Source organism: Hemitrygon akajei, chromosome 5 (genome assembly GCF_048418815.1).
Source record: "Hemitrygon akajei chromosome 5, sHemAka1.3, whole genome shotgun sequence".
NCBI classification, from domain to species: domain Eukaryota; kingdom Metazoa; phylum Chordata; class Chondrichthyes; order Myliobatiformes; family Dasyatidae; genus Hemitrygon; species Hemitrygon akajei.
The window spans coordinates 92,714,849-92,741,715 of NC_133128.1; the positions used below are offsets into that span (position 1 = coordinate 92,714,849).

A 26,867-nucleotide genomic window follows, 5' to 3' on the forward strand; every position below is an offset into this window, starting at 1 on the left:
AGGGAAGCAATATACTATCCGAGACTCCCGATCTTCCCCACAAAATCTCCTATCCGCCCCCCTGACTATAGAATCCCCTATCAATACTGCTCTCTTCTCTTCCCTCCTCCCCTTCCTAGTCGAGGGTCCAACCTCAGTGCCAGAGACAGGACCACTGCAGCTTGTTCCTGGTAGGTCATCCCCACCAACAGTATCCAAAACTGTATGCTGAAGCTTTAGAAAGCGTGGGTGAGACCTCAGAGTATTATGAGCAGTTTTGGGCCCCTTGTCTAAGAAAGGATGGGCTTACACTGGAGAGGATTGAAAGGAGGCTCATGAAAATTATTTGATGGCTCTGGGCCTGTACTCACTGGAATTCAGAAGAATGAGGGCAGACCTCATTGAAACCATCTAATGTTAAAAGTCTTGATAGAGTGAATGTGGAAAGGATGTTTCCTAAGATCAGAGGACATAGCCTCAGAACAGAGGGACATCCTTTTAGAATGTAGATGAGGAATTTCTTTAACCAAAGTGCTGAATCTGTGGAACTTGTTGCCATGGGTAGCTGTGGAGGCAGAGTCATTGGGCATATTTCAGGTAGAAGTCAGTAGATTCTTGATTACTCGGGGCACAAAGAGATACGGGGAGAAGGCAGGAGATTGTGACCGAGAGGGAAAACGGATCAGCCACGATGAAATGGCAGGGACCCAATGGGCCAAATGGCCCAATTCTGCTACATTTTATCGAATTAAAAGAAATGTCATGAGAAGTTAAAATACAAATTTGATGGTTTAAATTTTGGCAAAACTTCTATAAGAGCCACAAGTGAAGCATCCTAAATAATGAGGTTTAATTTGGGAATCATAAACAAGAATGCAGAATCTGGAAATGTGACAATAAAGTAAACACCTGGCAGCATTCGTGGAGAGAAAAACAGTTAATATCTTAGCTCTGGAGCTTTTCCTTGTCTCTTAGAAGGAGAGAGGTGGTGTCTGGAAGGATGGAACAAACCAATTGAATATCCCTGATAACATGTAGCCAGATCAAATGGATTAAGGGGGGTACTCAGAGGGTAATTATTTTTCTTTGTCTGCCAGTAGTAGTTTGTATCAAAGCAGAGAGAAAATTAAGCCAGTAATCACAGACAGATGGTCAGGTCTGATAATAGTTACATGCATATGTGTAATGTGGACTCTTACTATCCATACCGATCCTTTCACCCATGCTCACTCGTTCAATCTTTCTGTGCACCAATTCTCCCATTGGAATCTTATGACAAACTCCCATTCTCAGGGCTCAGCTCATGAACCAAAAACTTCTACAACAGCCCAGTCGGCTTTTTTTTTGCCATAATTCCATCCACCCATTCAACCAGTTCTTGTAGCTCAAGATGCTTAAACCTGTCAGCCTGGCTCCCCTTTCCTTTCAATGCCAGCATAATCGGTGGTGGGGAGCAAGAGCTGGAACTGTGCAGTCTGCCTGGTGTACACCTTTCATCTCAGTGTTTTCTCAATGGAGCATAGTTAAGAAAAATACAAACCGTGCCTGGGTTATGAATATTCAATTTATGGATCTACACAGTCAAGCGTCCATAACATTATTAAATTCAAAAGTTCAATGTACATTTCTCTCTACAAACATTAGTTTGCCCTTTCTTTCTCCACTTTTAGCGACTGCTCTCATGTGCTTTTAATGCTGGAGGTAAGATTCAAGATCGTTTAATATCATTTCCAGTGCATTAATGTAAAGGAGAATGAAATAATTGTTACTCTGGACCCAATGCAGCACAAAAAAAAACACAGTAAGATGAAGAACAAAATATAAACACAATAAATAAAGATACATATGATAGCTTATATACATTGATCTTATGTCCATATAGTGATATCATGCATAAGCTAAGGTGACCCTGACAGGAAATGATAAATTAGTGGTGTTTGGGGGTGTGCAGGGGTGGGTTACTGTGTGGAGGTGTTGATTACTCTTACTGCTTGGGGAAAGTATTGTTTTTGAGTCTGGTGGTCCTGTTGTGGATGCTATGTAGCCTCCTTCCTAGTGGGAGTGGGACAAACTGTCCATGAACAGGGTGGGTGGGATCCTTCATGAATTGGTTATCAGATAGTGATTTTTGTGCATTTTCTGACACGTGGACAAAACTGCCACGTATGTTTGCAGAAACAGAACCTGATCATTACTGGGGGTAGCCTGTAATGTTGTGTTTAACAATTAAGTGCATTTCTTTCATATGATTACAATAGGTGGAAAATACAAGAATTCCTGAACAAATAAAATTCAAACTACCACTAAGCATCAAGAGCCTTCTAAACCACTCAGCTGCAGGAACTCTAAGGTTCATGGAGTTTGAAAATGAATTTATGCAAGAGACCAAATATTCTGACTTAAGATTTAAAGCGCTGTTCATGAATTTGTAACACTTAAAAGCATTTCCACTTCTTAAACCACTTCTGGTTACTGTTAAAATGCAGTGAAAGCTCGCAAAAAATTTGAGCTCCCACAACTTGTGAAGAGGCAAGTACTTTTACTGTTACTTGAGATTCGAACATTCACTGGGAAGAACTTCAATGCTCTTTTCTAACAGGGGACAAGAAATCTTTCACCATCTGTCCATGAGGCAGTTGGAACCAGTTTATCACATCCCAAAGACAAAAAAAGTTTGCTTCCTCCAGCATACAAATTAGAGTGTTCATTGCTTTATCTACCAGCACAGAACCTGCAGTAATCAGGCAAAGCAGTATTGGAGAGATATCTTACTTTCACAGGAAGAGGAAGTGTGATATGTCAGTGCAGGGTTCCTCTGTGGCCATTCCCCTCAGCCATAAGTACATTCCTTTGGATACTGCTTGGGGGGGCGGGGGGGGGGGGGTGAAGACTGGGATGACTTATCAGGGCACTACAGCAGCAGCCAGAGCAGTGGCACGGGTAACCACTTCCAAAGATCAGCAGGGAAGAGTAAAGTCAGATGGAGTGATCGTCACAGACTAGTTAGGAAGACAGACAGCAAATTCTGTCGCCACAAAAGAATGTGTGTTGCCTCCCAGGTGCTAGGGTACAGTATGTCCAAGAGGGAAGGTGAGCAGCCAGATGTAGTGGTGCATATTGGCACCAATGACACAAATAGAAAAGGAGAACAAGTTCTGTGCAGTGAGTATAGAAAATTAGGGAAGAGGGTGGAGAGCAGGACCTCCAAGGTAATAATTTCTGGATTACTCCCAGTACGACATGCTAGTCATGGCAGGAAAAGGATGATGAATGAGTGGTATAGGGGGCAGGGTTTCAGATTTCTGGACCACTGGCAGGGTGGGGGGGGGGGGTGAAGATTTCTAGGAAGGTATGACTTGTACAAAAAAAATGGGTTAATAATGAACCCAAAGAGGACCAATATGCTTGCGGGCAGGTTTGCTAGAGCTGCTGGGGAAGGTTTAAACTAATTTGGTGGGGATAGTAACCAGACTGAACATGGGGCAATTGGTATACAAGTCAATGGACGATGAGGAAGAGCAGGCTGATGATAGGGCAGAATTGCAGTCAGTGGGATAAATTAAAGTGTAACATGGGAGCAAAATTGAAAAGGGTGATGAATATAGGACTGAAGGTGTTATATATGAATACACACAATATACAGAATAATGTAGATGATCTTGTAGCACAGTTAGCAGGTGACTTTGTGGGAATCACTGAATTGTGACTAAAGATGATCAGAGTTGGGAATTTAACATCCAAGGATACACATTGCATTGAAATGACAGAGGGTGGGATGGCCCTTTTGGTTAAAAAAAAATCAAATCCTTTCATTTTGTAAATGTTGGGAATTTGTAGAATGCTTACGAGATGATTTTTTTTTTAGAGAAGCTTGCTGTTCAACCCACTAGGGCAAAAGAAATTCTGGACTGGGTGTTGTGTAATGAACCAGATTTGATTAGGGAGCTTAAGGTAAAGGAACCTTTAGGAAGCAGTGATCATAATGATAAAATTCACCCTGCAACTTGAAAGGGAGAAGCTAAAGTCAGATGAACAGTATAAAAGCAGAGTAAAGGGAATTACAGAGGCATGAGAGGAGCTGGCCAAAGTTGATAAGGTGTCATTATCAAGGGTGATGGCAGAACAGCAATGGCTGGAGTTTCTGGGGGCAAATCAGAAGGCACAGGACAGACAAATCTTGAAGATGAAGTATTCCAAAGGGATGATGAGGCAACCATGGCTGACAAGAAGTCAAAGACAGCGTAAAAGCAAAAGGGAGGGATTATAACAAAAATTCATGGGAAATTAGGGGATTGGGAAGCTTATAGAAAAACATAACATAGAAAATAGGTGCAGGAGTAGGCCATTCAGCCCTTCGAGCCTGCACTGCCATTCAGTATGATCATGGCTGATCATCCAACTCAAAACCATGTATCTGCTTTCTCTCCATACCCCCGATCCCTTTAGCAACAAGGGCCATATCTAACTTACTCTTAAATAAAGCCAATGAACCGGCCTCAACTGTTTCCTGTGGCAGAGAATTCCACAGATTCACCACTCTCTGTTGGTCCTAAAAGGCTTCCCCTTTATCCTTAAACTGTGACCCCTCGTTCTGGACTTCCCCAACATCGGAAACAATCTTCCTGCATCTAGCCTGTCCAATCCCTTTAGAATTTTATACGTTTCAGTAAGATCCTCCCTCAATCTTCTAAATTCCAGTGAGTATAAGCCTAGTCGATCCAGTCTTTCTTCATATGAAAGTCCTGCCATCCCAGGAATCAATCTGGTGAACCTTCTCTGTACTCCCTCTATGGCAAGAATGTCTTTCCTCAGATTAGGGGACCAAAACTGCACACAATATTCTAGGTGCAGTCTCACCAAGGTCTTGTACAACTGCAGTAGAACCTCCCTGCTCCTGTACTCAAATCCTTTTGCTATGAATGCCAACATACCATTTGCCTTTTTCACCACCTGCTGTACCTGCATGCCCACCTTCAATGACTGGTGTACAATGACACCCAGGTCTCGTTGCACCTCCCCTTTTCCTAATCGACCGCCGTTCAGATAATCTGTTTTCCTGTTCTTGCAACCAAAGTGGATAACCTCACATTTATCCACATTAAATTGCATCTGCCATGAATTTGCCCACTCACCTAACCTATCCAAGTCACCCTGCATCCTCTTAGCATCCTCCTCACAGCTAACACCGCTGCCCAGCTTCGTGTCATCCGCAAACTTGGAGATGCTGCATTTAATTCCCTCGTCTAAATCATTAATATATATTGTAAACAACTGGGGTCCCAGCACTGAGCCTTGCGGTACCCCACTAGTCACTACCTGCCATTCTGAAAAGGTCCCATTTACTCCCACTCTTTGCTTCCTGTCTGCCAACCAATTCTCTATCCACATCAATACCATACCCCCAATACCGTGTGCTTTAAGTTTGCATACTAATCTCCTGTGTGGGACCTTGTCAAAAGCCTTTTGAAAATCTAAATATACCACATCCACTGGCTCTCCCCTATCCACTCTACTAGTTACATCTTCAAAAAATTCTGTAAGATTCATCAGACATGATTTTCCTTTCACAAATCCATGCTGACTTTGTCTGATGATTTCACCTCTTTCCAAATGTGCTGTTATCACATCTTTGATAACCGACTCTAGCATTTTCCCCACCAACGATGTCAGACTAACCAGTCTATAATTACCTGGTTTTTCTCTGCCTCCTTTTTTAAAAAGTGGGGTTACATTAGCCACCCTCCAATCCTCAGGAACTAATCCAGAATCTAAGGAGTTTTGAAAAATTATCACTAATGCATCCACTATTCCTTGGGCTACTTCCTTAAGTACTCTGGGATGCAGACCATCTGGCCCTGGGGATTTATCTGCCTTTAATCCCTTCAATTTACCTAACACCACTTCCCTACTAACATGTATTTCCCTCAGTTCCTCCATCTCACTAGACCCTCGGTCCCTTACTATTTCCGGAAGATTATTTATGTCCTCCTTAGTGAAGATAGAACCAAAGTAGTTATTCAATTGGTCTGCCATGTCTTTGTTCCCTGTGATCAATTCACCTATTTCTGACTGTAAGGGACCTACATTTGTCTTGACCAATCTTTTTCTTTTCACATATCTATAAAAGCTTTTACAGTCAGTTTTTATATTCCCTGCCAGCTTTCTCTCATAATCTTTTTTCCCTTTCCTAATTAAGCCCTTTGTCCTCCTCTGCTGGTCTCTGAATTTCTCCCAGTCCTCAGGTGTGCCGCTTTTTTTGCTAATTTATATGTTTCTTCTTTGGACTTGATACTATCCCTAATTTCCCTTGTCAGCCACGGGTGCACTACCTTCCCTGGTTTATTCTTTTGCCAAACTGGGATGAACAATTGTTGTAGTTCATCCATGCGATCTTTAAATGCTTGCCATTGCATATCCACCGTCAACCCTTGAAGTATCATTTGCCAGTCTATCTTAGCTAATTCACGTCTCATACCTTCAAAGTTACCCTTCTTTAAGTTCAGAACCTTTGTTTCTGAATTAACTATGTCACTCTCCATCTTAATGAAGAATTCCACCATATTATGGTCACTCTTACCCAAGGGGCCTCACACGACAAGATTGCTAACTAACCCTTCCTCATTGCTCAATACCCAATCTAGAATGGCCTGCTCTCTAGTTGGTTCCTCGACATGTTGGTTCAGAAAACCATCCCGCATACATTCCAAGAAATCCTCTTCCTCAGCACCCTTACCAATTTGGTTCACCCAATCTATATGTAGATTGAAGTTACCCATTATAACTACTGTTCCTTTATTGCATGCATTTCTAATTTCCTGTATAATGCCATCCCCAACCTCACTACTACTGTTAGGTGGCCTGTACACAACTCCCACCAGTGTTTTCTGCCCCTTAGTGTTATGCAGCTCTACCCATATCGATTCCACATCCTCCAGGCTAATGTCCTTCCTTTCTATTGTGTTAATCTCCTCTCTAACCAGCAATGTTACCCCACCTCCTTTTCTTTCCTGTCTATCCCTCCTGAATATTGAATATCCCGGAATGTTGAGCTCCCATCCTTGGTCACCCTGGAGCCATGTCTCTGTGATCCCAACTATATCATATTCATTAATAACTATCTGCACATTCAATTCATCCACCTTGTTACAAATGCTCCTCGCGTTGATACATGAAGCCTTCAGGCTTGTTTTTACAACACTCTTAGCCCTTATACAATTATGTTGAAAAGTGGCCCTTTTTGCTTTTTGCCCTGGATTTGCCTGCCTGCCATTTTACTTTTCACCTTACTACTTTTTGCTTCTACCCTCATTTTACACCCCTCTGTCTCTCTGCACTTGTTCCCATCCCCCGCCACATTAGTTTAAATCCTCCTGAACAGCAGTAGCAAACGCTGCCCCAGGACATTGGTTCCAGTCCAGCCCAGGTGCAGACCGTCCTGTTTATACCGGTCCCACCTCCCCCAGAACTGGTTCCAATGCCCCAGATATTTAATCCAATGCCTCCGCCTTGTACCATTTTTCAAGCCACGTATTCAACTGAAATATCCTCCTATTTCTACTCTGACTAGCACGTGGCACTGGTAGTAATCCAGAGATTATTACACCTTTGTGGTCCTACTTTTTAGTTTATCTCCTAACTCCCTAAATTCACCTTGTAGGACCTCATCCCGTTTTTTACCTATATCATTTGTACCTATGTGCACCACGACCATTGGCTGTTCACCCTCCCATTCCAGAATGTCCTGCAGCCGCTCAGAGACATCCTTGACCCTGGCACCAGGGAGGCAACATACCATCCTGGAGTCTCGTTTGTGGCGCAGAAATGCCTATCTATTCCCCTTACAATCGAATCCCCTTACACACACTTGCGCAGTCGTGTCCCTGTTAAACTGCCGCAGAAAATGACCTACTTCCACAAACTGCTCTCTTCAAATACTCCCGCTGCCTCACGGTCCGACTTACACGCGCTTGCGCAGTTGTGTCCCCGTTAAACTGCCGCAGAAAAGTGAACAGAAAGCAAGTTTAAAAAACCATAAGGAAAAAGATTAAATAAGAAGGGAAGCTAGCCATCAATATCAAAGAGGATACAGATCCCCACCCCCAGATATAAAGTGGATATTGTACTGTTCCAAATTTTCACTGCCGAGGTAGTAATGGGGGATAACAAAAATGGCAGACAAACTGAATAAGTATTTGCGTCAGTCTTTGCCATGAAAGACACTAGTAGTATGCCAGAAATTCAGGAAGAAGAGTGATTGCCAGAAGCTGAAAGGTCTGAAGGTAGGTAATTTACCTTGATCAAATGGATGCTGGAAAAAGTAGCTGAAGATTGTGGAGATATGAATAAGGATCTTTCACGAATCACTAGATTCTGGAGGACTAGAAAATTAGAAATGTCACTCTGCTCTAAGAGGGGAGAGAGGCAGAAGAAAAGAAAAGGCGGTCAGTTAGCCTGACTTTAGAGGTAGGGAAGATGTTGAAGTTCATTATTCACATTTTCAGGGTACTTAGAAACACAATCCATCAAATAGATAAAAGCCTTGCCAGAGTGGACGTGGAAGAAATTACCCTATAGTGAGAGAGTCTAAGACTATAGAACAGAATAGAGGAATGTCCTTTCAGAATGGAGGTGAGGAGGGATTTCTTTAGCCAGACTGGTGAATCTGTGGAATTCACTGCCACACGCAGCTGTGGAGGCCGAGTCTTTATGTATATTTAAGGCAGAGTTCAAAGATTCTTGATTGGTCAGGGTCTGATACGGGTGGGGAGTGGGGAAGAGAGAGGAGAGAGAAGGCAGGAGATGGGATCTGTGGAAAAATGGATCAGCCATGATGAAATGGCAGAGTAGACTCAATATGCCAAATGGCCTAATTCTGCTCCTATATCTTACGGTCTTGTGATAAAGCAGGTCAAAGTCAACATGGTTTCCATAATTGACAATCTTGCCTGACAAATCCATTAGAATTATTTGAGGAATGAACAGACAGGATAGACAAAGGAGTCAGTGGATGCTTGGGTTTTCAGAAAAACTTTGACAAGGTGCTGCACATGATACTGCTTGTCAAGTTAACAGCCCATGGTATTACAGTAAAGATTCTAGCACGGATACACAATTGGCAGACTGGCAGGAAGCAGAGATTAGGAATAAAGTCAGCCTATTCTATAAAGTGACAAGCGGTGTTCCATTGAGGTTGGTATTGGGACAGTTTTCCCCCTCCTTGTTATAATGTCAATGCTTTGAATGACAGAATTGCTGGTGTTGTGGCCAAGTTTGCAGACAATAGAAAGATAGGTGGAAGGGCAGGTAGTGTTGAGGAAGGAGGACTTGGACCTAATTTGACTAGAAGAATGGGCAAAGGACTGGCAGATGGAATATAGTGTAGGGAGTGCATGGTCATACATTTTGGTGGAAGGAAGAAAAACATAGACTATGTTCTAAATGGGGAGTTTGCAAATTAAACTTTAGGGAATCTGCATGTTGTGTGGGTGGTAATGTCAGCATTCATTTTGAGAGGACTCAAATACATAAGAAAGGACATGATGCTGAGGCTGTATAAAGCATTGGATGTTCTGCACTTGGAGTATTGTGAGCAGTTTAGCGCCTTATCTTAAAAAAATGTGCTGGCATTGGAGAGGCTCCAGAGGTGGTGCACAAGAATGATTCTGGGAACGAAAGGGTTAACCTATGAGGAGCATTTGATGGCTCTAGGCTTGTACTCACTGGAGTTTAGAGAATGAGGATAATCTCATTGAAACCTATTGAATATTGAAAGTCCTAGATAGAGTGAATGTGCAGAAAATGCTTCCTATAGTGAATGGGTCTAGGACCAGAGGGCACATCCTCAGATAGAGGGATATCCATTTAGAATAGAAATGAGAAATTTCTTTAGCCAATGCGTGGTGAATCTTGCCATGAGTGGCTGTGGAGGCCACGTCATTGAGTATATTTAAAGCAGAGATTGATATGTTCTTAATTAGGCTGTCAAAGGATCTGGGGAAAAGGCAGGAAAGTGGGGTTGAGAGGGATAATAAAACTAGCCATGATAGAATGGTGGAGCAGACACAATGGGCCTAATTGTATTCCCATGTCTTACGGTTTTACAAGACCATTAACACTTTAACAAGTATTAAACATGACATGAGTGAACGAAGAATTCTCCCCCGCCCATGAAATAATCTTGAATGTTAATAATGCCTTTGGAAGCTGCAGCTCTTTCACATGCTATGCTCTGGAAGACAAGAACTGAAGAATCAAGATATCAAAATTATGTTTATTATTACTGGCATGTGACGTGAAATTTGTTAACTTAGCAGCAGTTCAATGCAACAGATATCAGTGTAAAGCTGCTGCCTCTCTGCCCCAGTGATCTGGGTTCAGTAATGAACTCTGCTGGCTCTTGTGTGGAGTTTGCACGTTCTTCCCATGACCATGTAGGATTCTCCTGGGTGCCACATTCCAAAGATGCCCAGTGCAAGTTGTCCCCAGTGTAGGCAAGTGGTACAATCTCAAGGGAGTGATGAGAATGTAGAGAATATAGTCCTCTGTACAACCACCTCCCTCGGAGCACCATGGCTATATCCATACGTCAAAGGCAATTCACCAGCCATTGTTATCACCACGTTCTAAAGGGCTTTTAGGCTGGGCAATTTAACCCTGGCTCAGCTTGCAAAGACCACACCCTTGCATGATTAAACAAAATATGGTCCCTTTAAAGCATATATGTCAAACTCAAGGCCCGCAGGCCAAATCTGGCCCGTGGTGGAATTATCTTTGACCCGCGAGATAACATCTAATTACTATTAAAGCTGGCCCCAGTAATCGAAGTGCCTATGGTGTATGATATGGCTAATGCTGAGTTTATTCAGGTACCAGGTTTTCAGGGTTTTTAGTGTTTATTCGGCAGTCTTCTTCATAAGAAACGGAATTTGTAAAGTGAAACACTTTGTAGTTATAGCAGAGACTGAGACACATGAGAGCAGGCTGAAAAAACGGAAGCAACGAAAGCTGCGTTCGCACGCGTCCGACTGATCCGGCCTGCATGAAGCTGCATTTTGCTCAATCCGGCCCGTGACCTAAAATGAGTTTGACACCCCTGCTTTAAAGCCTTAAGGACACATGGAACCGTAGAACATTACAGCACAGAAACAGGCCTTTTGGCCCTTCTTGGCTGTGCCAAACCATTTTTCTGCCCAGTCCCACTGACCTGCAGCTGGGCCATATCCCTCCAAACCCCTCATCCACATACCTGTCCAAGTTTTTCTTAAATGTCAAAAGTGAACCCGCATTCACCACTTCATCTGGCAGCTCATTCCACACTCCCACCACTCTCTGCGTGAAGCCCCCCCCCCCCAATGTTCCCTTTAAACTTTTCCCCCTTCACCCTTAACCCATGATCTCTGTGTTTTTTCTCCCCTGGCCTCAGTGGAAAAAGCCTACTTGCATTCACTCTATCTATACCCATCATAATTTTATACACCTCTATCAAATCACCCCTCATTCTCCTATGCTCCAGGGAATAAAGTCCTAACCTATTAAACCTTTCTCTGTAACTCAGTTTCTCAAGTCTCGGCAACATCCTTGTAAACCTTCTCTGCACTCTTTCAACCTTATTAATATCCTTCCTGTAACTAGGTGACCAAAACTGCTAAGCTTTTGCTAATCTTAGGAACACCAAACCTGATCTTGCAACATGATTCCTGAAGAGCAGTTTGAAATTATCAAAACTTGTTTTTTTTTGGAAGAGTTGCAAATGAAACTAATTAACATTGTTTTCTACTGCAAAATTCTTACAATTTATTCTTTGAATGAAAATAGAAAAAATAAATTTTGTGCCAGGTTGGTGACTGTACAGAATTGCCAAGTCACCCAGATTGAAACCTTTCCTCACTACAGAGCCAGGAGCCTTTCAGTGGGCTCCTATTCTGAACATAACATTGTCAGCCTTAGTGCTGTCAAACACATTTCCCCAAATCAGTAACACCATCACTGTCAGTGCACACAGAACTGCAAGGAGGATGTAACAGCACTAAAGAGGGTGCAGGGGAGATTCACAAGGATGGTACCAGGCTGTAGAAAGTTAGTTCAATGAAAGACTAGGGGCGTTTGATACCTAGAGGTCTGGAGGTGTATCATTATGAGTGTGATTATCAGCAGAGTGATTAAAGAGAGCCCATTTCTCTCTACAAATAGATTAATGATAAAGGCATAGATTGAATTTGGTTAGATTAGAGGGGATTTGAGGATGTATTCTCTCCAACCATCACACATGACAGTGGGGGTCAGGAACTCATGCCTTAAGGAATGGTTGGGTAGAAGGCTACAAGTGTCATACAGCACACAATGAATACTTTTACACAAAGCAATGTTATGACGAACAGAGACAGCAAGACCAAAAACAGGGAAGTAAAAGCACTGAGTGAGACAGGTTGATTCCATCAAATCACTCACCAGATTTGCACACTAACCAGAACCTAAATGTAAATCCCAGAAAGCAAATTGCTTAACCTTCCACGGACAGTAAAGTTTTAACTTTATTCTCTCACTTCCATACTGCTCGTCCGTTACTGTTTACTCTGCAAAAGACTTCTGGACACCAGCTCAGTATTTGTGCAGATCTAGATCTAGGGATTAGATACTGATCTAGGCACCTAGAGCTGCACAAATGCCATTTTTCCCCCGAGATCAGGGCCACAGTAGCATAGTGGTTAATGCGACACCACTACAGCTCAGTGTGTACTTCAATTCCTACACCATCTGTAAAAAAAAAAAAATTGTACATCCTTTCCATGAAGCACACGAGTTTCCTCCCAAAGATGAATCAATTAGTGGGTTAGTTGGTCATTGTAATTTAACTTGTCCTGTGATTAGGCTAGGATGAAATTTGGGGCTGCTGGCTGGCACAGCTCGAAGGGCCATATCTTTAGATAATGAAGTTTGTATCTTGTTATATGACTGATTGAATGCTTCCTACTATGATAAGATGGACTCTTGACCTCATACTCTAACTCCCTGTGGCCTTGCACTTTCCCTGTAAGTGTAACATTTCTCTGCATTGTTATTACTTTCCGCTGTACCACCTTGACACACTGGCGTGATGAAATGTGATCTGTATGTATGGCAACGTAAAGTATATGTGTACAGTATATACGACTACAATAGATCAATTTACACTGCTCCCTCTAAGCTGTGTGTGCGGCCACACAGTAACTAAAGCGTTCCTGCACAGAAAGCCTTTGTTGCTGTGCAGCTGGAATTTTCTTCTAAGTAAAGTGCTACACAGTTTTCAGGTTGTGTAAAAAAAAATCTTCCTTCTCAAAGCAATGGTTGGTCTGTGCAGCTGTAAAAAATCACGGGGATGTTGTTTACCAACTTAAATGAGAATTAATTTATTCCCCAAATTCTATATCCTTGGGTAAACCTTCCTCATTCATCAAGGATGACAAGCAGATTTTGCAACTAAGTCCTTCACCTCTACACCATCTTGAAAACTCACCATTTTAAATACCAAACGTTACACACTGATGTTGGCACAACATTTAAAGAGCAGATGTTACATACCTGGCAATAGCCAATTGCTTTGTTGTGATTTCCATATGCCACTAAAACATTGAAAAGTGGCTGCTGTAGGCAGGGATTAGCTGTTCTGCGAAACTGTACATTGTCAGGGAATGTTCTGTTAATGTCTGCAAACAAAAAAGGTTATTTGTGTTGTTCTTCAGTGTGACTGAATGAAATAATCCAAGGTCCTCAAGGCATCATTAAATGTCATTTCATACTGAATCAGATCCAATCCTCATTGAATCAAGATTGAATGACAATCTTGAATTTTGAATCCAATATTTACATTTCTCTTACGCACATTGTTCTGACACAACCACAGAGGAGGAGGAACTTCGGAACACCAGCACCTATGGGCTCTACAAGTCTATTGAATCGGACAAGTGAAATTTGTAGTTTTGCAGCAGCACAGTGTGAAGGCATAAAAATCTGCACATTACAAATATAATAACTAGTGCAAAAATAGGAATAACTTTTTCAGTTTTAAGAGCAGACTTGCTGTGCAATACAATGGACTTGACCTCACAATTTACCTTGTCACTGCCTTACACTTTAATGTCTATCTGCACTGCATTTTCTCTGTAACTGTAACACTAGATTCTGTATTCTGTTACTGTTTTCTCTTTGTTTGTACTACCTCGAGGTACTGATGTGAAATGACCTGTATGGATGGCATGCAAAACAGGTTTTTCAATACTGCTTCTTGGTTTATATGTCAATAATAGGCCAAATATCAATTACTATTCAAGGTGCTCACTCTCTGACCTAGAAATGCATCATGGAGTCTAAATCTGGAATTTATAAAATAGGGCAAAGTTCCATTAAAATAAAGCACAAATGCTGTCCAATTAACACTCTCATCCAAATTAGATTAGTTGTTTGATCTTCAGCTAACTAGTCTACGTTCTGCAAAACCAATTCCCTAATTTCTGTATTTTTGCTACTCTATCACCTACTAATATTTGTCTCAAAACCATATTTTTAAGACGGCCTCTTTTACTCACTCCCATCCCGAGTCCACATAAAAATGCAGCCAAGAAATTAGATTTAATATGATACCTCTGTGAAACTTGTTAGGCTGTTCTGTAATATTAAAAAGGCACCAACTACTGTAACACAAGCTGGATTGAAATGGATTTAAGGATAAACTAACACATTTTTAGGAAGAAAACAGGGTCGACAGCTATTGAACGTTAAGACGTTTATTCTAATAATACTCGTCCTGATTTTATTTTTAAAATCATAATTTACATCTGCCATATCCCAGTTTGTTGGTGATATCACTGTTGTAGGCCGAATCAAAGGTGATGACCAATCAGCATTTAGGAGGGAGATTGAAAATCTGGCTGAATGGTGCCATAACAACAATCTCTTACTCAATGTCAGCAAGACCAGGGAGCTGATTACAGACTTCACGATAAGGAAAACACAAACCCATGAGTTAGTCCTCAGAGGATCAGAGGTGGAGAGGGGGTCAGCAGCTTTAAATTCCTCAATGTTATTATTTCAGAAGACCTGCCCAGGCCCAGCAGGCAAGTGCAATTATGAAGAAAGCATGGTAACACCTCCACTTCCTTAGGAGTTTGCAGAGATTCAGCATGACATCCAAAACTTTGACAAACTTCTATAGACGTGAGGTAGAGTGTATATTGACAGGCTGCATCACAGCCTGATATAGGAACACCAATGCCCTTGAATGGAAATCCTACAAAAAGTATTGAAAACAGCCCAGTCCATCACGGGTAATGCCCTTTCAACCATTGAACATATTTACATGAAACACTGTCGCAGGAAAGCAGCACCCATCACCGGGGACCTCCACCAGCCAGCACGTTGTCTTCTCGCTGCTGCCATCAGGAAGGTGGTACAGGAGCCTCAGGACTCACACTATCAGATTCAGGTACTGTTACTACCCCTCAACCTTCAGGATCTTGAACCAAAAGGGATAACTCTACTCAACTTCACTTGCCCCATCATTGAAATTTTCCCACAACCTATGGACTCACTTTCAAGGACTCTTCATCTCAGGTTCACAATATTTATTGCTTATTTATCATTTTCTTTTTGTATTTGCACAGTTTGTCTTTTGCATGCTGGTGGAACATCCAAGTTAGTATGGTTTTTCATTGATTCTATTATGGTTATTATTCTGTTATAGACTTATTGAGTAGGCCTGCAAAAAATTAATCTAAGGATTGTAGATGGTGACATACACATACTTTGATAATAAATTTACTTTGGACTTTGAACGTTTTTTTCTTTGTACAAGGGCGATCATTAAAATAGTTCAAACTCACACAAGTGTGCCTTCTAATCTACCTAATAACAATCTTATAAATACCCTTTTCTATTCCTATAACTTGGGTAGTTTTGTATTATTTTATATTTAACATGGATACAAGATTTCTACCTCTGAATTTTTAGATGTGATGATTCTAAATGTGTGATTTAGAATCAAAGGGGAATGTTGAATTAGACTGTATAATTGTTAATCTCTTTGCAGTTTAACTTTCTTATGCCTGCTTGTATTTTATATAATTACCTATGTATATGCAATTGTTTAGTGCATCCCTGTGTGGTTATAGTTCTTTGTATTGTTCTGGAAGCTTCTCAGGAATTGCATTATTTGAATAGGGGCTATCTGATTAACTCTCATCTGCAAATCTGAATGGAGTGTCTGTTATCTATGGTATAAGAGCAGAGCAAGTTGGCTCGCCATCTTTATTCCTTTTATCTCCATGTTCTTTCCTGCTCGTTATTAGACTCTTGCTGTTCTCCATTTCCAATCTTTGTTCTCGTTGCTCTTAATAAACCTATTGTGAAACAATAAGTCTTGAGCCTTATTTTTGATTTCTGAAAGAACTCCTAATCAAAAACATCAGAACCCATCAATAGCGAAGATAATTTGCTTATGGTAGTTTAAATTACAATTTTTATTTTTATTTTCCTTTTTTGTGAGCTATCTGATGTTTATAATTGATTGCCTGGGAAGAAGTGAGGAAGGATGGGCAGGCAGGCACAGGTATCTGAAGAAATCCATGAAACCAGCGAGGCTGCGGTTTTTCTTTGACTTACGGGACTGTCTGTTTCACTTAGCTATCCATTTTCACAGATGCACAGTCTGTTTATTGTCCATCTTTGATCATCCTTACATGGTGATGACAAGTGACCTTCATAAGCCTCTGCAGATCATCTGATGAACCAGCTCTTCCGTTGCTGTGGGGCAGGGAGCACTAAGACTTTGATTCAGTGATGGAGGACTGGTAATGTTATGATTCAAGTGAGTATGATGTGTGACAGAGGAAACTGGCAGGCAGTGGAGTTCAAATGCTCCTGCTGCCCTTGTCCTCGACAGCAGGAATTCACAGCTGGGGAGGTGTTATTAGAACAACATTCCTGAATAATTGCAGTCCACTTTCAAGCTGGCACACAGTTATACCACCAATCATTCCGCAAGTCACTTTAAAATACAACTATCCTAGTCCCCCTCCACCACCTGGAGGAGGAGAGCCCATATCTGCCACCAGTATTCAATCCAGATTAAGCCCCTCCTGCCCATTACTTCAGAGCTCTGACCTGCGTTGCTGCCCAGCATCCCATATCTTAATTAAAATAAATTACATTGCCTTGAAGGGCATAAATGAGCAACTAACCAACTCATACTTACCCTGCATCGTTAATACTTGCCCTCCTACCACCCCACCAGCCTCCACGCCCACCACATAATTCTCTGTAATTTCCGCCATCTCCAATGAGATCCCACCACCAGACACATCATTTCCCCCCTCCCCCACTTTCTGCTTTCCACAGGGATCGCTCCTACTGATCTCCCACCTGGCATTTATCCTTGCAAACGGAAGGAATGCTACACTTGCCCCTACACCTCCTCCCAAAATACCATTCAGGGGTGCAAAGAGTCCTTCCAGGTGAGGCAACACTTCACCTGAGAGTCTGTTGGGGTCATCTATTATATCCAGTGTGGCCTCTTGTATATCAGTGAGACCCATAATAGATTGGGAGACCACCCTGTCCACCAGAAAAAGTGGGATCTCCCAGGGACCACCCATTTGAATTCCACTTCCCATTCCAACATGTCAATCCACGGCCTCCTCTACTGTCATGATGAGGCCACACTCAGGTTGGAGGAGAAACATCTTAGATTCTGTCTGGGTAGACATATCGATTTCTAGAATTTCCAGTAATAGCCCCCCACCTTCTCTATCCCCATTCCCTTTTCTCACCTTATCTCCTTGCCTGCCATTACCTCCCTCTGGTGTCCCTTCCCCTTTTTCTTTCTTCCATGGCCTTTTATCCTCCCATAAGATTCCCTGTTCTCCAGTCCTGTATCTCTTTCACCAATCAACTTCCCATTTCTACTTCACCCTTCTCCCATCCATTTCACCATGTGTTCTTTCCTCCCTTCCCCCCCACCTTTTAACTCTGACTCCTTATCTTCTTTTCACCAGTCCTGCTGAAGAGTCTCGGCCTGAAATATCAACTGTACTCTTTTTCATCGATGCTGCCTGACCTGCTGAGCTCCTCCAGCACTTTGTGTGTGTTTCTTGATAATACTTGGGCTATGAGTATTATTTATTTCATGCATCATACCACGCCACAAAATTCTTCTGATTCCACACCCTTGTGACATTTGACAATGTTAAGTGCTGTTATGTAAATAGAAACTATGGAGGGTTTTTTTCCAAAAGTATGAAAGTAATGAAATAAAACAGTGAGATTATAATCTATGATATAGGGATGATACACAGGCTTCCAAACAGTCCTGGAACAAGACAGAAATATTGCACAGGTTTGTGAAACTAGGACCAAATGCAATAAATAGATGAGAAAATGAAGAAATGGAAACAGTCCATTCAGCTGATCATATCCACACCAGCCAGCGTGAAATGACATGCATTACCTTCATCTTTCAGCACTTGATTCATAGCCTTCCACGCCCAAGCAAGGCAAATGCTCATCTAGTCACTTTTGTGACTCTGCTTCCACTGCTCTCAGGCTGTTCCAGGTACACTCTGAGTGAAAAAAGTTCTTCCTTACATCCTCTCTAACCCTTACCCTAATTCTAAATCTCTGACAATAGGAACATCTTCCAGTGGTCCACACTATCTAATTTTATAGATCTCAATCATTTTCCACTTTGACCTCTCTTCTCTAGGTAAAACAAACCTAGCATCTCCAGTCTCTCCTTGCAACTTAAATGCTCCATCCCAGGCAATATCTGTATGAATCTTCTCTGCCAACAGAATCAGAGATTTCAAGAACCAATTCTAACTCTGTTGATGTGTAGTGTATGGCTTCACTGTACAAAGATGCTTTTGATTCCATTAGATTAAAATGAAAATTCAACTATAATTAAATTTAAGTAACTGGACAAAATCTCAAAGAATGTGAAAAATTAGTAAGGGAAGGACATTTAAAATAAAATAGCCATCATGCATAGGACAGAACAATGATCCACGGTTTAAACAAAATCTGAAACAGAAGGCAAGTTACAAAATCACCTGTTCTCTTTCATACTTTACGCACCACCCTCAAAGTCGCAAGTAACTCTCAAACAAATTGGGAAAAGCTTTACACTAAGGGAAATCTAGAGAGAATATTCTGGGGTTGGGGAATCAACCAATGAGGCTATACAAATAGAACTTAGAAATAAACGGGTGATCATTTTGATGAGATTATACACAAGGTCTCCAATAATTGTCAAAGGCTGGATGAGCAAATATGTAGGAAAAATTGCACACAGGTGTAAAAATTATAAATTCAGGTCATTTTAACCTAGCTAGTATTGACTGGGATTGCCACAGTGTGAAGGGTTTAGTAGTTGCAGAATTTGCTAAGTGTATCCAGGAAAGTTTCCTGAAGCAATGTGTACATGGTCCTGTCAGAGAATGGGCTAGTCTCTTCCCAAGATGAGGCTATGAAGTTACAGAGGATTCTAAGAGACAGAATCTGTCTGCATTTGTAAAGGCTAATGAATCATTGGGGATAGTCAGCATGGCTATGTGCATGGGAAATTAGGCCTTGCAAATTTGATTGTTATTTTTGAAGCAGTCACCAAGGCATTTGACAAGGGCCAGACAGGGCAGGACAGTAGATATTGTCTACACAGACTTTAGCAAGACCTTTGACAAGGTCTGGAACATTAGATCACATAGGATCCAGAGTGAGCTAGCTAATTGCATACAAAATTGTCTTAAAAGGAGGCAGAGGGTGGTAGTGGAAGGTTATTTTGCCAGAGTGCAGGTCTGTGACCAGTGGTGTGCCACACGGATTTCTGCCAAGTCTCCTGCTGTTCATCATAAATATTAATGAATTAGATGAGAAAGTAGGTGGCCCGATTACCAAGTTTGCAGAAGACATCAAAACTGATATCAGTGAAATATAAATGGCATTGGTCCTAGCTCAAGCCCATTACCACTACATAAAGGAAATTTAACGAGACAGCAAAGTATTGAAAAAATGTCAGGAAAGCGTCCAGCTTGTGACATGCATCTTATCTGCATCAAAATATTGCACCATTAATTTACTGCAAATTGCCCCAAATGACTATGACAAGACTGACATAGCAAACCCAGAAAACCAAACATAACTAGTATGGCAACCAGAAGAGCATGGTCGCACCAATGACATGTGCAGCTGTAATAGGATTTCTCAACCCAATGTACCTGATGTCCCATCTGATGAAGGCAAGCATTGCATAAGCGTTCACCACCCTGCCTTTTTACATTGTTAACACCAGGGGACTATGTACATGTACCCTGGGTGTCTGTTCAACAACATTTTCCAGGGCCCTTTCATTCTCTAAGCTCTGCCCTGATTAAACTATCTAAAATGTGTCATGTTGCACTTGTCTGACTTAAATTTCATCTGTCATTGCCTCTTTCACATTTTCCATTTGACCTGGATCCTCCTGTAACTTTAGTCAACCTTGTTCACTGACATCAGTTTTGAAGTCTTCTGCGAACTTGGTAATCGGGCCACCTACTTTCTCATCTAATTCATTAATATTTATGATAAACAGCAGGAGACTTGGTAGAAATCCGTGTGGCACACCACTGGTCACAGACCTGCACTCTGGCAAAATAACCTTCCACTACCACCCTCTGCCTCCTCCTCCTCCTAAGATAATTTTGTATGCAATTAGCTAGCTCACTCTGGATCCTATGTGATCTAATGTTCCAGACCTTGTTAAAGGTCTTGCTAAAGTCTATGTAATGCCATTTATTGCCATAGGAAGAAGTGATTACATTGGAGATGGTGCAGAAAAGATTCAAGGATGTTGCTGAGACCAGAGAGCTTGAGTTATGTGGAGACTGGACAGGGTGGGACTGTTTTCCCTGGAACAAAGGCAGCGCAGGGGTGACCTTTCGGATGATTAGAAAATGGAGAGGCATAGAAAAGGCAGATAGTCATAGTCTTTTCCCCTTTAATATTAAAGGGCACAGATTTAAAGGGAGATTTGAGGGACAGAGACAGAGAGACAGAGAGACAGAGAGAACTGCCACAGAACATTAGCACAAGTACCTTGATAGGAAAGATTTAAAGGTAAATGAGCCAAATGCAGACAAGTATTTATTTATTTATTGAGATACAGCACGGAATAGACCCTTTGAGCTGCACCGTCCAGCAACCCCCCATAGAACCCTCGCCTAATCATGGAACAATTTACAACGACCTATTAATGTACTAGCTGGTACAGGTCTTCGGACTGTGGGAGGAAACCAGAGTGCCCAAGGAAAACCCACACATTCTATGGGAAGGAGGTACAGATGACATTGGAATTAAACTGAACTCCAGCTCAGAGTGTTGTGCTAACTACTACATTACTGACACCCGACAGGATTAGCCTGGGTAGCAGCTTGGTCAGCATGGGGATGTTGGGCCGAAGGGCCTATTTCTGGGCTGTGACTAGTAATGTTAAATCTGGAGACCAAAACCTATAACCAATTTCAGGAGAATCTTGACAATGCACCTCCTCAGTACAAGCCCAATACCACTACATAGAGGAGATTTAATGAGACAGCAAAGTATTGAAAACATGTCAGGAAAGCGTCCAGCTTGTGACATGCATCTTATCTGCATCAAAATACTGCACCATTAATTTACTGCAAATTGCCCCAAATGACTATGACAAGACTGATAGATAGCAAACACAGAAAACCAAAAATAACTAGAAATTAGCAACTCTTATTTTTTTCCATCAAACCTTATCTTTAAAGATTTTGCTGCAACTTCCTTCAGTGACCAAGTAGATAATTTGGGCTACTTGTTATACAGACTGGAAAAAAAGTGATAAATACAAAGACGTATCAAGTTCTGTGCAACAATTCAAATGGTTCTGTTTATTATCAACTGTAAATAATAATTCGACTGCAGACTTTAATCCTGCCTGGGCTTCTTTCCCTAATCGTCATTTACATCCCGAAATGCTCATTTTATGGTCAGCTCCTTCAAATATCTTCACTACTTCAGCCATACCTCTCAAAACACTGACCTCTACAACTAAGCCTCAGGCTCCCCTTCATGTCACACACCACCCTGATCTGAATTACTTTTTCCTTGTTACTCCCGTGTCGAAACATCCTTCCCAAAGGCACTGTGGGAAGAACCACCGTGGATGAAGGCAGCAGCTCAGTAGGGATGCATCAAAAAAATATCGGGTTTGCCTGGGATGTCAAGATCCAATACACAATTGGACAAGTATGCATATATTATCGTTTTTTTGAAAACACACACACTCCATTTCAACAGAAACAAGCTTTGCTTGAACAGAGCTTAGAACTCTGCAGATTTGCAAGGCTTTTAATTCACACGTGCAGAAGATTAGTTGGAAACTTCAAACCTATGCACTAGTCGATCATCTGACAAGTCTGATCCACAGGAATAGAGCAATGGAACAGATAGCATTCAGTCAGGGTGGTGGGGTGGAGATACGTCTCCAAAGGAGGTAGAAAGCTCTCCTTTTCTCCACTAGCCTGCAGATCACTCTTGAGCAAGCTGCAGCATCTGCTTAGTCCTCTGATCTGGTCATGTAAAGCCATGGGAGCAGGTGGTGGATAGTTGTATGAGCAGCTGGTTTGTATCACAAGTCCTGGTTATGCGACCACTGATGCCAAGCAGACAATCTGAAGATTATTGATAATGGCTAGGGTCACCCATCTTGTAAAGATACTGCCCTGAAGGTGGCAATGGCAAGCCACTTCTGTAGAAAAAATTGCCAAGAACAATCATGGAGACTGTGATCGCCTACGTTATATATCATGGTGCATGTACTAATGCTTTTTTCTGGCCAGTAGAGGTGGGGGTGGGGGGGGGGAAATGTTTCTTTTGTTGGGGGGGGGGGGGATTGTTGCTTTTTCCTGGCCAGTGGAGGTGGGGGTGGGGGGGGGGGAGATCATTGCTTGCTGCTGCTTATGCACGGGAGGGAGGAGAGCTGAAGGGGGGGTTACTTTGGGGGTCTAACATTTAACTGTCATTCATTCTTTGGGGGCACTCCTGTTTTCGTGGATGGTTGCAAAGAAAAAGCATTTCAGGACATATATTGTATACATTTCTGACATTAAATGTACCTTTGAACATGATGATAACACCAGTTCTGTCAGTAACTCCAGTATTGCAAAACCACATCAGCTTACAGTTCATACCAGAAGGGACTATAACTTGACTTTAGATGCAGTACACAATCAAAGTGTGGAATCACAGCCTGTTGTGTAAACACTGACAAATCCTATGTAAGGTTATGTGGCATCTTGTTGACAGAAGCACACTGCTAGAGTTGTTAGCATCCTTCCCTCAATTTCTATTTGCTTTAAGCACCAACTGTCACTTAGTCTAGCGATTTAACAGAGATCTGACATCCTTTATGGGCCTTAACATGGGGCAATTTGCAGTCAAGAGAATATTCTGGAAAAGGAAACTAACACCTCGAAGCAATTGGAATGTGATTTGGTGCCTTGGAAGCTTGATAACTGTCAGTAACTAAAATACTAACTAATTACAACGGCTGGTGCAACACTTTCAGCACAGGGTGCAACATTCTGGAAAAGGTCAATTAAACCCCAGCGTCATTGGTTTGAAACTTGTGGGCATTCACATGTGCGTACATATGCACGTGTAGAGATTTGGAACCCATTAAGGTACTCCAGCATCATGTTTGAACAGTGAAAGATGCAATGAGATGAGAAGAGAATCACAGCCTTTAATGGGCTGAAGCCTTACTGAGTTTTGTCAACTACTTTTGCTCTTTTAAGCACCATTTTATGTAACCATCAATTTGTTGTTTCTTCTGACCTTGCCTCCCTCATTCTTTCCTCTCTGTAATTATGTCAACAAAAGGAAAAAAAGTAGTTCACTTTCTTCTCCTACAAATGCTTATCAATACTCAACCACCGTTAATTTAGCCTTGGGATCACATGCAACCAAACACACCCACCTCCTTGTTTCTCTTCCTCTTGCTGTTCTTGTCTTCCACCTTTTCATCCCACATGCCATTCTTCACCCAGAGTTGCTGACACATCAATATTCTCTATCAACAGCCTTATTTCCTCCCAGCCCATTCTATCCACTGTTCACATCAACACCTCAAAGAAGATCTGTTTGGTTCTAAAATTCACAACAGGGTGGCAAGACAGGCAAAGGAGGACATAGTATTGAACTTAGCATATATAGTTTCCTGACTGCCCCACTTGACTTCCTGCACAATTTCATGACAAAATGCTCTGCACATTTTTAAGATGGAAATTTTGCAGTGTACACAGATTGCAAAACAAGACACCAGATTCACACTATTCTCTAATAATCCTTGAAATAATTGTCTTGTATTTTGTCCTTGAACATCTAAAATTTTAGTATCTGGTTATAAAAGGGACCAACTAAAATAAATAGCTCTGAGTGCTTCACACCATGCAGTACACCTGTTGGTATAAAACAGCAATTAACTCCCGAGATTTCACATGTTATTACAGATAGTTATTAAGATATTAGTTAAATTTTGTGCATCAGATACCTGTTCTTACAGATTCAATCAGCTTTGGATCTTCCTCCGTTTCCAGCATCTTCTTATAATAAACTGGGTTCCTTTCCATCTGTTCCTGGGCTCCACTGACAGTCATCCAGATGAGACTGCGATACTCATTTGGAATGCCTTTCCTGATGTATCGTTTCACTTTAATGGGAAGAAAAGCAAGTGGTCAATATCCTAAACACAAGTAAACATGATAACTCTCACGTCACCTCTACTAGTAGTCCAGACAGAATACTTGATTTCAGTGCAGTAGTTTGATTTCTTCATTTAAACCAATTTCCTTATTAAAAGACAAATCCTGAATTTGCCATGACACAATTGTTGATTAATAGTCAAGTTATTTGTATGCAGAGCAAATGGCATCAGGATATTATAAACATTACTGAGAAGAGAATGGTGCAAATGATTAGAGACCTAGTACATTTTACTCCTCCTAGCCTCAGTATTGTAGACTTTTTTCCACCATGAGCACTCATACAAAAAATAACAAATTTTACGGTAGGAGTGCAAATATACTCAACTACTTTCTATGAGTATCAGTGTTTATTCCAATTCATCCCCGTTCCCCAAGTTCACTGATAAATTGAATTTTGGATTGTATTTACATTCAAAAATTAACCCAGCTAAAACATCTACAAGTTTCTTTTCAAACTGCCAATACCCAACTAGAATCAGCTCCATCACAGGCACAAAACTCTCCACCGTAGGCACAAAACTCTCCACCGTAGGCACAAAACTCTCCACCGTTGAAGACAAATTCACGGGAAGGCCTCTTTAAAAGCTGGCATCCATCACTAGGGTCCTTCACTATCCAGGACATTCCTTCTCAACTTTGACAAGTGGCCAATCCGGACATCGGAAGTTTGGAGAGGAGGGGGACTTCAATCAGGTCCACCGCCTGAGAATAAAAGGCTGGAGCAGCTCGCTGGCAGCATATTACAGCTTTGACCAGTGGGCAGTCAGCATTTGGGATTAGCATCAGTAAGAGCAAATTAAAGGCAGGCAGGGGCAAGCGTAGCAGCCATCGCATCAGTTATCGTCTGAGTGGACGTAGAGAGGTGATCTTAAGGCATTAGCTCTTCAAGGTTTCAACAAAGAGAGGCCTCACTCAGAAAACAAAGCAAAGAAAAGCTCAAGATTTTTCCTTTTCTTTATATCTGCTCAGGTAGGTAGCGATAACAGGCGGGATAGTGGAATGCTCCTCTTGTGGGATGGGGGAAGGCAGGGAGACCTCCTGTACATCTGACCACTCCAACTGCGAGAAGTGCATCCAGCTGCTGCGTCTAACAAACCATGTTAATGAGTTGGAATTGGAACTGGATGAACTCTGGATCATTCGGGAGGGTGATAGTTAGGAGATATAGAGATGCAGGACACAGGAAACTGGGTGACAGTCAGGAAGGGGAAAAGGGTTAAGCAGCCAGTGCAGAATAACCCCGTGGCCATCACCCTCAACAACAGGTATATCTGTTGTAAAGACGCTACAGAAGGACTGAGTCAACCCTTTCATTTCTTCTACCAAAGTGCATGACCATACACTTCCTGACACTGTATTCCATTTGTCCATTCGCCTAATCTGTCTATTTTCTAAATGGAGAGAAAATACAAAAAAAAACAGGTGCAAAGGGATTTGGGAGTCCTTGTGCAGGATTCCCCAAGAGTTAATTTGCATGTTGAGTCTGTGGTGAGTAAGACAGATGTAATGTTAGCATTCATTTTAAGAGGACTAGAATATAAAAGCAAGGATGTAATGTTGAGACTTTGTAAAACACTGGTGAAGCCTCACTTGGAGTAGTTTTGGGCCCCTCATCTTAGTAAGGATGTCCTGAAACTGGAGAGGGTTCAAACGAAGTTCATGAAAATGATTCCAGGATTGAATGGCTTGTCATATGAAGACTGCCTATTGGCTCTGGGCCTGTTTTCATTAGAATTCAGAAGAATAAGGGGTGACCTCATTGAAAGCTATCAAATGGTAAAAAGCCTTGACAGAGGGGATATAGAGAGGATGTTTCCTTTGGTGGGAAAGTCTATGACCAGACAACAGTCTCAGAATAGAGGGGCATCCTTTTAGAAAGGAGGATTTTCTTTAGCCAGAAGATGGTGAATCTGTGGAATTCTTCGCCACAGGCAGCTATGGAAGCCAAGTATTTATGTATATTTAAGGCAGAGGTTAACAGATTTTTGATTGGTCAGGGCGTGAAGGGATATGGGGAGAAGGCAGGAGATTGGGGCTGAAAGGAAAATTGGATCATCAATGATGAAATGGCAGAGCAGACTTGTTGGGCCAAAT

General features: G+C 41.8%; 1 protein-coding gene across 1 annotated transcript in view; it reads right to left on the reverse strand.

The window, feature by feature from the left end:
- grtp1a (growth hormone regulated TBC protein 1a) overlaps positions 1–26,867 on the reverse strand; it is a 71,935-nt gene that overhangs the window by 32,812 nt on the left and 12,256 nt on the right. The window contains exons 3-4 of the mRNA XM_073046056.1: positions 24,560–24,718; positions 13,537–13,661 (exon numbers count right to left, since the gene is read on the reverse strand). Coding sequence (XP_072902157.1) covers positions 13,537–13,661; positions 24,560–24,718 — 284 coding nt within the window. The remainder of the gene's footprint in view (positions 1–13,536; positions 13,662–24,559; positions 24,719–26,867) is intronic.